General features: G+C 40.9%; 1 protein-coding gene across 1 annotated transcript in view; it reads left to right on the plus strand.

The window, feature by feature from the left end:
- malrd1 (MAM and LDL receptor class A domain containing 1) overlaps positions 1-15,300 on the plus strand; it is a 64,229-nt gene that overhangs the window by 32,569 nt on the left and 16,360 nt on the right. The window contains exons 18-20 of the mRNA XM_076888580.1: positions 1,489-1,734; positions 4,311-4,468; positions 12,890-13,070. Of these exons, the coding sequence (XP_076744695.1) occupies positions 1,489-1,734; positions 4,311-4,468; positions 12,890-13,070 (585 nt within the window). The remainder of the gene's footprint in view (positions 1-1,488; positions 1,735-4,310; positions 4,469-12,889; positions 13,071-15,300) is intronic.

A 15,300-nucleotide genomic window follows, 5' to 3' on the forward strand; every position in this document is an offset into this window, starting at 1 on the left:
TATCCAAGTAACAAGATATAAGCAGGAATTAATGAGGACAAATGAATTAGTGTGCATTCACAGGAGCAGAGCGGTAGCTACTCCTGTGGGTTTAGCAGTATGCTGTTAGCTGATCTTTGAAATAAATCCACCTACAGGCTCAGTACGTAGCAGAGCAGCTGGGAGCTGTGGCTTCCTGGCTTCCTATATGCCTTTGTGGGGCACATTGCTTCTGGTCCTGTGCATCTGAAGAGGAACAAAGGATTAGGAAGGACTTATACCCCTTTCTCTCCTTTAATTACAAGGACCGCCCCTCTTCATCACGCCTCATCTCTCTTTGTAACACTCCCTTAAGCTAAGCACTGACCCCACTGGAATGTTTGGCTCCAAAAGAAGCAGATTCCAGCCTTCTCCAGCCACCAGATCATACAGTGTTTCATTCTTATAGCCCCATGCCCTTTTGTCTTCCTAAGCCTCTTAAAGAGCCCCCGATGCCACATGCAGACGGTCCCCCTCTCTTGAGTTGACTGCTTACGCTCCGAAGTTAATGCTCAACTCATGCGGTGCTGTCTAATCTGGTGAAGCACACAGTAGTTATTTTGCTGAAACTCCTTTAGGCACAACATTTTTATTGCACTTTGTAATTCATAACAGAAAAGCTGGATGTTTTAGGAAATGCACAAATTGCTTTACTTTAAATATTAACCTGCAGCAGCAGCCTGCTAGCTTTGCACATGTAAACTTCTTAAATGAACATACATAATTAACATACAGTGTCTGGAAAACAGTTTTCAGTTTTGCAAACGATATTATTTCTTGGTGAGAAGCAGTGACTTTCTGCAGTCTGGTTCTTATAACTGTTTTGTATGGATAAAACAAAAATCATATACAGTTCATATATACAGTATATATGTGATAGCAGTACAGACAAATATAAGAAGAATATGGAGATGAAGCTCGACACTGACCTTTACAGTGCGTCGATCCAGAGGTGGTGTTATTTTATGGGACGCTCAATAATAATAATAATGACAATAAATTTTATTTGTTGGCTCTTTTCAAAACACTCAAGCTGGCCTGACTCCACAAAATTAACAAGATCCACAAAAAACACAATAGCAAGAAATATTTAAAATCCCGGAATAATACATATAAAAAATATGAGTTATAGTTTATATGCTGAACATCCATCCATCCATCTTCATCCGCTTATCCGAGGTCGGGTCGCGGGGGTAGCAGCCTAAGCAAAGAGGTCCAGACCTCCCTCTCCCCAGCCACCTCCTCCAGCTTGTCCGGGGGAATACCAATATATGCTGAACAGTTTGGCTTTAACATGTGATTGAAAATGTGTAATATGGTCTGGCTGATGGAGGTGAAGTGGTAGTGAGTTCCAAAGATCCAGGACGACTGGCGACCTGTCATATATTTTAGAAAAAGCATGCTACTTTACATTTAAGAACATTCGCGTCTGAGTTGTATTTCTTTTTTTCTTTTTTTTTTTATTGTCAGGGTCCTGTCCTTCGGGCTTCCTGCCTTGTGAAAATGGCAGGTGTTTCGCTCCATGGCAAAGCTGTGACTTCACGGATGACTGTGACGATGGAACTGATGAGAAGCATTGTGGGACTTCGTGCACCTTTGAGAACGGACGCTGTGGGTGGAAGAGCTCCCTTGCTGATAATTTTCACTGGGTGCTGGGCACTGGGTCTGTCCAAAGCATACGGCCTCCGTATGATCACACGCTGATGAATGAGTATGGTATGAGTTTGCATTTTCTGGTACACTATGAACTCTGTACACATTTAAAGTTGTAGGATTTTTCTTTTTACCACCGTTTCTCATTAAAAAGAACGATTCTTTAATCACCGTTGCATAATTTAGCAGGTGCATCTGTGCTGTGAGTGGCTTTGTATAATCAGAATGAATGATTTTTCAAATTTTACCTGCTTGGGCCAAATGGCTCTCCACCATGTTTAATTCACGCTTTTGTAACTTTAGAGACAAAATCAATGAGTTTCTTCTCAGCATGTGAAAGCGCACCAGGTGATTTATTCAAGGCTAAAATTCCACTTTACTCTGTGCATGCCAAAAAAGCAATACACATAAATTACTTATCACTTAAGCTAATTTTTATTATGCAGTCTCCTGCATGTATCTCCTACTTTGATACTGATCCAAACCAGCACCTCGTGGCAACCCAGCAAACATGGCTAATATTATTCCCCAATCAAAACTGGACAGATGCTGATGTTTTTCCACATACCATACTGGTCCACTTAGAGCCTCAGATGATTGCAATAAGAAACAAATGCACATGATTTTGTTTTTTAATATGCCATTTCATTGTTATCTAATTTGTTTAGCAATTAGCAATGCAATTATGCCATTTGAGTTTAAATTAGCTGTCATTTGTTGCATAGCCATCACCTCCGTGCTTCCCAATGTTCCCATTATAACCCTCAGGTGAAGCTAACTGATCAGATAAGAAATGGACAGCAAAGCAGGAGATCTTTTTATTTTGTTCTAATCATTAGTTAGCACACTCGCTTGGGAAGCAAAAGATTTCTTTTTTGAATCCAGAGGTCCAAATCCCCTTGGGGTTACTTCATGAAGAGCATCTGGTGAAACACTGCTAAATAAAAAAAAAATAAATGCAGAGCTTCTGACAGCATCTTTTTTTTATTAAAAGGATAATGCATAGCAAATCTTGCACACAAACCTTCCTTTACTAAGAAGTCCAAGACGCCTGCTGGATGTGAACTTGCATTTAGAAACTATTTTTAAAAGTCAGATTGTGTGCAGGGAAGGGATTCCCAGGATGGCTGCAGCCTTTCCAGCCTCCACAAAAAGTAAAACAGCTCAAGGAATGCAACAAAAAGGCAGATACCTTGACCCGGCCTGCAAACTTTCCAGACCCTGATCTTATCGAGCGTTTGTGTGCCCTGACTGATCCATGGAGGTCACATCCCCAAACAAACTTAACCCAAAAGATGTGCTGCAAACATTACAGTGACTGCAGGACACTCCCGTCAGAGGTCTCATGTCCACACCCATTTGCTCTTAAGGATGTGCAAAAGATTTCAAATGTGACACAAGCTTCTGTTGAAGCTAAGTCTGCTAGCTTGCTGGCTGACCCCCGTGCGTGCTGTGTCATGCACACGTAACATGCCGCACTTTCCTCATGTCATTTACCAAACACACCCTCAAATTAGGATTTAACATCTGCCGATTTCCCATCTCCCTCTCTTTGGCATGTCAGCGCTCCTGTCCTGCATCGCCAGCATCCTCCTGCAAGCTCTGGGGGCAACTTTTCCCATCACTCTCCAATTTCTATGTGTAAGATATGTGCAGGGAGTGATGAGCTCAGAGACATATCTGTTGCTTTAATAAATCATTTCAAACCTTGCCAAACAGAATAACAGTCACAGCAAGTGTGGGTAAATACTACAGGAAACACTTGCTAAACAGCTTTTCTGTGAAGAAACAAAACAAAAAGCTTTTTCTGAGTCAGTTTACTGTGCAGCCAGACAAATAATGTTCTAATAAAGAAGTCAGTCAGCAATAACAGCCGTAACCAGACAACAACAGAGCAGAGAAAAGGGAGTTTGTTACAGAGGACGAGGAGGAGGAGGAGGAGGAGGAGAAGAAGAAGAATACCCTGCTGTGGCTTCTTCTCCCATTACTTTGTTATCTGCAAAAACACCAAAAATGAGGATGTCTTGCAGAGGCATTCATGTTTATTGCAAACTGTGGTGAGAAATATATTACATTCCCACTAAGTGCTTCACAGTGAAAGTCTTAATACAGTTCTGATCTAGCTGTGGGAACACCAGATTACATGCTGCATCATTTCTTGAAAAGCCAACTTAAAACCGACTGGTGGTTGACTGAATCTTAATATTCTGCTGAAAAATGTAGACCATAAAAAATTGAGTTTGATTCCATGAAAATCAGAAGAATTATATCTAAACTTTAAGTGTGTTGCCATAGACTACAAAAAAACCCGATGTAAGATTATTATTATTAATGTCGCTAATGCTGAGTGCAAAGAAGATACACTTTCTTTATTTCTCATTCATTCATTTTCCTACTTTCTCCTTTCTCTACTTGGCTGAAAAAGTTTGAGTGCTCCCCTGTGCCAAAGGCAGTGAGACATTAGAAGATGTGTCAGAGATTACCCCGTAACTCTTGGCCCTCCTTCCCCCAACACGTTTTTGTGACCTTCATGTGATTTGTCAGAGCCACCAGTGCAGAGATAGTTTTCAACCTCTGTGCTCACTTGCTGGCTCAGTGTCTTTCTCCTTCATCACTTTCCCTCATTTCTCTCCCTTTAGGGCATTTTGTCTATTTGGAAGCAACACCAGTGGGACTGAAAGGCGATAAAGCTCATATTAGAAGCTCTGTGTGGAAAGAGTCTAGCGCCATCTGCAAGCTCTCCTTCTGGTACTACATTTCCCACAAGGCCTCGGGAAGCATCCGGCTTCTGATCAAGGTAATGCATCTGCATATAGACAGAAATGACATCAAATTAGTGCAGCTGTATCGTGGTGTCTGTATTTGTAAAAAAGACAGGAGGTGTTTGATCTATAGAGGGAGGTTGTAGTTGGTTCTGAGCATCTGGGAAGATTCTCTCTTTGGCAGCTTGCAGTTCTTCTTACCCATCAAGTTTCTGTACACATGGCTGATTCTGAGGGATTAAAATTTCTATTTGGACTTTTCTGCCATATAAACTCTGGTGGGTTTGGCCTCCATCCTCTAGTCTATTTACTCTAAACTTTATTTCACTTTATCAGGTATGACTCAAGCAGAAGGTGCTGCTGCTGTGCTTGACAAGATTCATTCCTCTGCAGGAAGGTGTAGCAGATCATTTTTCTGCATGTGTGGCACTTCAGGAACTTTTTATGCCATCTGCAACAAAAATGTTAATATAAATGTATTTAGTTATTTATTTGTAGTACCTCCTTTTTCAAACATTTACATATAATTGCTCATGCAAAATAAAAGGCTGTTCAAGTTCATTTCAAGGAGGATCCACATTCAAACACACATGGCAGACAGATTTTGGTAGGAAGCTGAAAGAAAGAAAGCAAAGCAAAAAAAAAAAAAAAAAATACCCAACCAAACAAAACATCCAAAGAGAAAAGCCATCTAATGGGAGCAATAACTGAACCAGAGCAACTACGAAGCCCTGAAAAAAATTACACACTCCAGAGAGCAGGGTAATAAGGAACAAGAGCAGGCAATCGCAAGAGCACCAGAAAGAGGAATAAAACACCCTAATACGCACAGGGAAAGTGATTACACAAATAAAACAGGAAATGACTGCCAAAAAAATGGCACAATACTGGAATACATACGCAGAGGAAACACGTAGAGGAAACAATTAAAAACTCAGGCAGGGGTAAACAACATCAGCAACGGGAAAAACAAAACACAAGAAACATGAAGAGAGAAACAGAAGAAAAGCAAACTGTGGCTTATGCCTGTCTCTGACATGTTTCTGCTACTTTAACTTTTAATTATAAAAATATAAACATACAAACACATTTGAGGTGTCTTTAGAAAATAAAAAACACTGCTAAGACCCTATGGGAATGTGGTGAAATTTGTGTATATTGTGTATGTGTGCCTGTTGTTTCTATATAGTTCTTTCTAATGGTAATTTTAAAAACCTACTTTTATCCCTTGCTGTTTGTTTCATTGTTCTTCATTTGTGAACAAAAACTAAAACACATTGAATGATTGTGGCTGCACATTAACAAAAAAAACAACCTCGTTATGTTACTCATTCACTGATCACATGCTTGGATGGACACGTTAGACTTACTGATGCTGTTTTTGTCTCAATCATTAGATAAATAGTCTTTGCTATTGATTGTACATTAAAGCCTGCTGTAGACTGGATACTGCTATCATGATGGGATTTGCCCAGTCCCCCAGTCATCCAGCCGGCTGTTGGATTGATTATGAGGCTCTCCGAGAGGCAGGAGATGATAAATGCATGTGGACTATTTTTAAATGTGCACCCTCTTTCACATATGGGTTGAAAATGTAAAATTTGGCCTTTTAAAGAAGGTCAGCTCTGTGCTTTAAAATGAGGTGCTGGACTCATTTACACTTAGAGACACAGACGTAGTGGGTGGAGAGTTCAGAGGCCCTCTGTGTGTGTTTGTGTGTTGGTGGGTGTCTCTGTGTGTGTGAGGGAGAGAGACAGGCAGATAAAGTGTAAATATAGTGTATACTATGCATCTGTAAAGGGTGACTGAACAACAAAAAAGCTTATGATAATAAGAGTGAAAGGGAGGGGATTGTATTTACATGGCAAGCCTCCCCCCATCCCATGAAGTTCACAAGGGGCTCAACAGGCGGCTCTATTTATATCACCAGCCGTGTGAACTGCTTCTTTTAGTCATTAGTCATCACACTAATGAAGTGTCTGTCCTCAGCAGCAGAGCAAACTGAATAAAGATGGGGTGTAAGAGTGAGTTAAGTAGCATTAATGTACCTGCCAATCTTCAAACTTCCAGCAACACTCCTTCTAATGTGTCTACATCCATTTATGTATGTATGTATACATGCATTCTCCTATGAGATGATGGATGATGTCCTAGAGGATCTCCTCCGAGATAGGACCAGGGCATCACTGATCTCCTGGACAGTCGGAGGTGCAACCTGGCAGTATCGGAAGGACTGAAATATATAATGTCCCAGAGTTGCTCAAGCATTTTATCCTGATATCTAATTGCAGTTAGGGTGTAGAGGTCTGTGTGCACCTCTGTTTCTCATTGTTTGGTCAAAGGCAATCACACCAGTGGCCTGGTGGAGGTCATTCTATAGCTTTAGCAGTGCTCATCCTGTTCTTTCTTGCACAATGAAGCAGATAACAGTCCCTCTAATTGGCCTATACAGACCTGTAGTAACCGCTTGTCTCCATGCTTCTCAGACTGAACTGGGAAATACAAAAAACCTTTTGGCAATGACACATGTTGATGTGCAGTCCTGGAGGAGTTGGCCTAGCTGTGCAACCTATGTAGGGTCCAGGTATTGCCTCGTGCTACCGGTGGTAACACTGACCTTAGCCACTTCCTAGTGGGCGGGGCTTAGAGGGAGATAGAAACTACAGAAGGAGAGTCCCCTGTTTACAAAGTCGGGCCTTTTTTTCTTAATTTTTGCCTTGTGCAACTTTAAAGTTTAAACATTTGCAACTTTTTGAGGGGTCAGGGATGAGATGGGGCAATTAAAGTTTGGTGAAAAAAAGTCTGGAACAGAATTAAAACAGAAATGGGACTATGCTAACAAAGGAAAATAATGTAATTCGTATTTTTCGTTATACCCCATTTCCTTGGCTGTCTCAGCAGCATAAAAGTTTCATCTTGGAGAGATGAACTCGTCCTCTTTTCATGGAAGAAATATTTTACTTTCCCTGCCGTGTATTTTTCATAATAGGCTGTTTGTTTGCCTTACTGACTGATGCACTTTGAGTCAGCCTACCATAACGATGACAGCAAAATTACTACATAGCTAGCTGTTCGCTCATATGGTGTTGTGGGTTCAGATGCAGCCTGCGATTATGGTGAGCCAAACATCTGGCGGTCAGCCACAGAGAGGACGTTCTGCTCGAGTAAAATATAGCATGACGAGGCTAATCATTTGTGCGTGTTTCTCGTCACGGAAACAATATGCAAATCTGTCCCTGGTGAAACATGGAAATATTTTTTTAAGTAAGGAAAGACTGAGTGTAAAGAAAAAAAACTTGTGATTTGACTAAAAGGTAAGTTGACAGAAAACAGCTGCCAGCAGTTTCATAAAATGAAAAAGCCATGAATACAAATTGGATTTTAGTTTTGTGGAACATTCAGTATACGGTTAAGACGTCAAGGATTTCACAGTTTCAATAAAAGAAGCTTTTTGTTGCGAGCACAACTTTGTTTCTTTCTTCTGTTTCTTGCATCCTGACTTTTACTGAGGGATAATAAAAAGAAATTATGCAAATGTATATCCTCTCTTCACTTTGAGCAAACCGAATTGGCGGCTTGCGCTGCCTTGTCTGCAAGCTCAGGAAATGAAGCTTCAAATTGATCGAATAAATGCCTCGACTGATATGCCACCCAGGCATCAAATGTGAGCTACGTATGCCTGTAACGCACGCTCGTCACTCGCTCTCTGGCTGCTTTTATGGATTGGGCCTTTACTCCGTGGCATAAATCTGGATAAGTCCTGCTGCAACGCTGCCTATTAATGTACGCTCTACTCTCACAGTAACAAGATTATTTCAAGCCAGGGCTTCACTGGCATAAAGAGAGAAGACAGTCTGTGCAAGCCTCACCCAAGGGTGCATTTTAATAGGCTTTCCAACCGCAGAGTAGAAAGTGACATTGCTTGTCCTCTGCGTTTGAGTATATTACACCAGGTTTCCTTTCACTGCAGTCGAGCCTCTGGTCACATATTGCCACCTCAAGTGTAGCATGTTTGCTGCTTTATTTTGTTAGGGGTGGTGTTTATTTCACACTCCTGCGACTCATTCCCCACTGCAGCACTGCCCTTAAAACTGAATAATTATGTGACGCTATAGACCTGCAGTTTTCCCATCACCTTTACAAAGAGCAGAGGACGAGGAAGCCGTCGTAAATTATTAGAGCTACAGCAGTATTAATATCAGACTCATGAGCTTCTGCAGAATAGGTAGTTAAATCTATATGCACCCCCATTAATGCTCTTCTCCGTACTGACCTGAACCTAAGATTGAGTTGCAACTATAACTGATATCCTAGAGGCAGAACAAAGCAGAATATACAATACTATGCAAAAGGCTTTATATATACATATATATACATAGAGAGATAGAGAGGTAGATAGATACATATATAGAGATATAGATATATATAAATTTTTCTAGGAAAATGGGAACCATTTATTCAAGGACTGTATTCTTCATGGTGTGTAGTGTGTCCTAATATAGCCAATGACTAACAGCTCTTCTGGATTCATCTTGTTGGTGAAAAATACAATTTTATCTATTCCAAACTGGCTTATTTTTGGTATTTTTCAAAGATTTAGCTGAAAAATAAAGAAAACTAATTATATGTTTTCATGGTTGCTGTAACAAAGTGCCTAAAAATACCAAAAATTGGTTCTTTGCTAAGTTGTATATACATAATACTGGTTCATCCCTTTAAATGATTCATCAGGTCAGTGTTAAGATAAGATAAGATAAGATAACTCTTTATTGTCATTGCACAGTCATACATAGTACAGTAGTACAATGAAATTGGAAAAACTGTCCTACGTCGGCACTACATATAACACAACACGACACGATGTGACACATCACAACGTAACAAACAACACAACACAGTATATTAACTTAGAATAAAAAAGAAGAATAAGTGTATGTGTATTGCACACTGTTATTATTGCACATTAATTATTATTGCACCTTGTTATAAATATAAATATTATTGTTATCGTTTTAAACATTGTTACCTCCCCCTAAAAAGTCCAGGGAGGTATCCAGTCAGGTCAGCTATTTACATTGATCAGGGCTATTGCCCTGTTGTAAAAGCTGTCCTTGAGTCTATTTGTTCGGGACCTCAGCAGCCTGAACCTCCTGCCAGACGGCAGCAGCTTAAACACCCGGTGTCCTGGGTGTGTGCAGTCCCGTAGGATGCTGCGTGCCCTCTTGAGACAGCGAGTGCTGTACAGGTCCTTCAGGGAGGGAAGAGGATGTCCAATGATTTTTTTGGGCCATGTTGATGACCCTCTGGAGTGCCTTTCTGTGTGCTGTGGTGCAGCTGGAGAACCACACACCGATGCAATATGTCAGCACACTTTCAATGGAGCAGCGGTAGAAGACGGTCAGCAGCTCCTTCTTCAGGTCCATTTTTCTGAGGATTCTCAGAAAGTGGAGATGCTGTTGGGCCTTCTTTAAGACCGCAGAGGTGTTAGAGCTCCATTGGAGGTCTGTGTCTATGTGAACACCCAGAAACTTGAAACTGGAGACCCTTTCCACGCACTCGCCGTTGATGCTGACAGGCTGCAGCTCGGACTTCCTCCTTCTGAAGTCAACTACCAGTTCTTTTGTTTTGGTGGTATTGAGGTCCAGGTTGTTGTCTGCACACCAATCTGACAGCCTCTGAACTTCAGCTCTGTATGCAGTCTCATCTCCCCCTGAGATGAGCCCCACCACAGTGGTATCATCTGCAAACTTGATGACTGTGTTGTCTGGGTGGGAACTAACACAGTCATGTGTGTACAGAGTGTACAGTAGGGGACTCAGTACACAGCCTTGTGGAGAGCCGGTGTTGAGGCTGAGGGCTGAGGAAAGATGAGGCCCCACTCTAACTCTCTGTACACGGTCTGAGAGGAAGTCTCTGATCCAGCGGCAGGTGGTGGAAGGAAGTCCAATTTCCAGCAGTTTATCTATTAGTCTGTCCGGGAGTATCGTATTGAAAGCAGAGCTAAAGTCAACAAAGAGCAGCCTGGCGTAACGGCCCTGCACTTCCAGGTGAGAGATGGTGGTGTGGAGCGTTGTAGCAATAAGTGGCTCAACAAACAAATAAAAAACATCCATCCATCCATCTTCTTCCGTTTATCCGGGGCCGGGTCGTGGGGGCAGCAGCCTAAGCAGAGAAGCCCAGACCTCCCTCTCCCCAGCCACCTCCTCCAGCTTCTCCAGGGGAACACCAAGGCCTTTCCAACCTCAGCTGGCTCCTTTTGATGTGAAGGAGCAGCGGCTCTACTCTGAGCCCCTCCCAGATGGCTGAACTTCTCACCCTATCTCTGAGGGGAGAGTCCAGCCACCCTTCGGAGGAAGCTCATTTCTGCCGCTTTTATCCACGATCTCGTTCTTTCGGTCACTACCATAGGTGAGGGTAGGGATGTAGATCGACCGGTAAATTGAGAGCTTCGCTTTTACACTTAGCTCTCTCTTCACCATGACCTTGGGGAGGTTCAAGGACTGGACAGAAAAGGAGTAAAAAAGTAGATCAAAGAAAAAGAGAAACTTTGAAAGACCTTCGGAAGGTCTGGAGAAGTGCTGCTGTATAAGTTTTGCTCAGTACCTTATAGATGTTTGGGTATTTTTCTTAAAAGTTGTACAAAGTCAGTCTTGATCCATACTGGCTCAGTTTGCCAACAATTAGCTGCCATTTCTTACACTTCATTCTTATTCTTGGCTCAATGCTTTTGCAGATCTAACCCCATCAGAGACTCTTCAGCTACACCAACTCCAAGCGGTTCCACATTCTTTCAATAAAAAAGTTTTAAAAGTGGCCATGTGCTGCTATTTATTGTAGATGGGCGAGTTATTCAGACACGCTGTTGCCAACCTAAACACTTATACCACATCCCTGATGACGTTACACAGTTTGAAAACATTTCTGATAAACCAAGCATGTCATTTTTGTCTTGCTAGCCCACAGAAGCGTTCTGCTAAGCAGTCTGTTTTGCTTCATTCTGGTCCCGTTATTGAAAACAGAAAAGGTTTCAGCTAAAATCGAGTGGGGCTGGTTAGACATGCAGTCAGGGATTTGTTTCATCCCCTTTGGCTAAACAAGGAGCAACAATGTAACCATTCATCCTCAAATGAAATACTCAAATAAAAAGAAAATCTTCCACAAGCGACATACAGATGCAGATATTTTATGGGAAGGTTTTCAGCTTTAAGGGTTTCGTGTTTGAGCAAAGACGAGGATCACATTAGATGAACAAATTCAGGAAATGATCTGCAGTACTTTACTGACGTGGATCATCTGTCATAAGTACAACATTGTATACAGTAGCAAAACACAGTGTTTTATGCACCACCGCTTCTATTTAAGTAAACATTTTTTCAGGCTGAACACGGATCACACTTCTTTCTTAACCATCACAGGACCATCGTCCCCACAGTTAATGAGCCCAAAGACTTCAGGTAGTGCTATCTTTTTATTACATAATCTAGGTGAGAAATCTTTAAATAATCCCAAACATTCATGCCGAGTTTTAATTTCTCAGGATTTTTTTTTTAACTCATCTTTAATTATACTTAGTTACTTTATTTGTCTTTGTTGGCTTGACCGGAGCATGCAACAACAATTTGAAGACTTTACTTTGACATTGTACTCTTGTTGATACTTTTTGTCTTGATATATTTATTCTTTAGTTTCTCGAGTTTTGTTTTTTCTTTAATCCACTTCATCTAACATTCAGCATTATTTTTTAAAATCGGTATATGTAGAGTACGGTTCTGTTTTATCTTATCTGAACTACACTATTGTTAAAATTCCATTGCATTTTCTACTACCTTCACCATCACCTCGCTAGATCCTGTTACTCTTATGCCCAAAGTATTTTAATATGAAGTGAGAGAGCTTTATAAAAGTCCCATTGATGCTTTTGACATGACAATAAAAACCAGCGATGAGATGCCGGCTCGTCAAAAGGCACGTCCACTAAACCCAAAGTCAAATTTGCTGTTTCCAAGCTGTATTAGTCATGATTTAGTGCCTGGCAAGTACCATGGGAAAAGGCATAGTGGGCTTACAGAGGAATACACGTCAGTTTGTCTTTTAATATGTTCCATATGTGACATGAGAGAAATCTATTACTATACTCAGAAAGCAGGGTTTAAATGTGAGTCGCAGGTCTCAAGGCGGGGGAATTGTTACTACAATGTTATGCTAATGCTAATGAGAGTTTAATGACTTCTCTTAGATGCCATTCCCTTTTTCTCAGCAGCAGCACTCTGTCCACATATCTGATTCAGCACGTTTTGACCAAGAAGTTCTTCACTCTCGACATGAGGCTTAAAGCTTGAAAAAAAAATTCTGACAGTAATGACTGCTGTAGCTCTTTGAAATGAGACTGCAGCACCATAGTATGTGAAATGCTACCACATGAGCCTCTTTTTGTTCATCGCTGCTCTTCTCCACAGATGGAGAATAATTTAAAGGAGGTGTGGAATCAAACGGGACATCAGGGCAATAAGTGGAACCGAGCAGAGATCCCCCTGAGGAAGCTCAGGAACTTTGAAGTCATATTTGAGGTGGTGCGCCTAAAGGACGTGAGCGGTGGAGCGGCCTTAGATGACCTGGAGTACATAGACTGTGCCCCAAGTAGGTAGCATGCACAAACAGTACACAACAAGTTTTGCATATAGACTGGACTACAATAAAATAATTATGAAAGCACTATGAAGGCAAATTTCAGGTGAAATTGGGTCACTATAAGCCCATGTTTCATACACCTGGGGAGATTAATGACAATATTACTAGCATTTCTATTACTGCTCATTTTGTCACTGATGGTTTTGCTCCAAACGATTGTTTGTTCAATATTATTATGATTACATGTCATTTTTAAATGTACATTTTTAAAAAGCTATTGATTATATAACGCTTTTGAACACTAATTTAAAATGGGTTGAACCAGCATCAAAGCATTTGTGGACTTTAATAAAAATGTAAAAGTTGTAGTGATGTAAAAATTAGTTATGTCAATTAAATGCCTGCGTACAATTATGAACGTGCAATTTTTTTTTAAAGATGCTTTTGGCAGATATATGGAAAATGACTGATAACCAGCAAATTCTAGCATGTTTAAATTGCATGTTGCTGTTAGCATTTAGCTTAAAACAAGCGACCTGGAGAAGTGATTTGGGTATGTCATCAATGGCTCTTACTTTTTTTTACTTAGTTAAATCTAGTTGGGCTGGACAGCGTATTTATATCACATATTATTTATGTACATGTATCTGCATCTGCAGTTTTCAATGGTATAGTTTACAAGTAATTTACTAATTAACTGTGAATTGCAGCCAGCAAAGGTAAATGATAAATAACGCACTGCAGGCACTATCGTAGGTGAGCAGAGGAGATAGGAAGGGTCTTTAAATTTCATTGTCCTAAAAAAAAGGAGCAGTGGAGAGGAAAAGTTTCAAAAGCTGGAAATCTCACCACCTGGTAAAGTAATCACAGGCTCGCTGGCGCTCGGCAAACCCCTGCACATATATTACCGTCGCTTTGTGCACAGTGGCAGTGCAAATCTTTCTTATTGCTTCTTAAATTTAAAAAGCAGCTTCAATTCAACTAAACTTTTAAAAGCATGAGGAAAATGTCTTTTATTAACTTTGTGTTCATAGCGGCTCATGTTTGCTGAAGTCTGGAGAATAGCCGTAATCTCGCCTTTAAAAGAAGCTAGACCCATGAATCAGTCTCTTTGTAAATGTGAGATTAAAGTAAAGCAATGCATGATGTAAACCCGCACCAACCCAGGTGCCTTAACGCAACAAAATAAATAATTCCAGCAGTTAGAGTGGTTGAGAAAATAAAAACTAAAAAAGATTTCAGCCTGAATTTCACAAAGTGGATTCAATTGTTTTCAGTTTCTCTCTAGCCTTCCTCTCTGCTTTCGTTTTATCAAAGTATTCTTCCAATAAGCTTCATAAGCGCGATATAACTATGCTGTGAAATTATTTTATGATCTTTCCAGCTGATAGTTTGGAGTATGAAATTGATTCTGCCGCCGGCACACTCAGAGAAAAAGAAAGGCAGAACTGTTGGGTCTCGAAGCGAGAGGAGAGTTTGATTGTCTTTGGGACGACAGTCGCTGACAGACGCCGTTTGATGTTTATGTTTGAGACAGATGTTGTACATTAAACAGGACCTGGCACAAGGCTGGGCACCAGGGGGGATGTTTCCTGCTCTGCCGACTCTTTTCCATCTCCATCTCCAGTGCACACGTATAAACAAACACACACAGGAGAACATAAATACTGACCTGCAGATCTAAGCGGAGGCATAGATCAAAACAGACTGCAGACACACAAGCAGACAAATTGTCTGTCCAAAGCCAAATGACACAGACAGACAACTTCCATCAACTTTGAGTGCTCGCTAAAATGGATTTTCAGTTTATTATATGATGGGTTTTAACCCCACTGACCTCCCGGAATGAAATTCAACTCTTTCCTCATTTCACTCATCATTTAATGTCGCTGCCTTTGAAGTTTAACCACGCACACACACACACATCTGCACAGACGTGGCTAATGTGTGTGTGCTGTCTGTGATCCACCTGATTTGTTTTCCTTGCTCTCTGTTCCATCTCAAACAAGGCGGTGCAGGAGGAAGGGGGCTTTGATTTCCCTGACAGGCCTTTGTCTGCTTTTGTTTACCTTCTTCTCCGCTGCTGTTCTTTGGTGCTGAGCACAGGAAGTCTGTGTTTTATTAATAAATTGTTCATCACAGCATTTTATTTCATGTCAGATTTAATTTGTCTGGATTAGAAAATGGGGATGAAATTGTTGAGGAATAATAGAAATTATGATTATTCATTGTAATTATC

Source organism: Maylandia zebra, linkage group LG9 (genome assembly GCF_041146795.1).
Source record: "Maylandia zebra isolate NMK-2024a linkage group LG9, Mzebra_GT3a, whole genome shotgun sequence".
Lineage (NCBI taxonomy): Eukaryota > Metazoa > Chordata > Actinopteri > Cichliformes > Cichlidae > Maylandia > Maylandia zebra.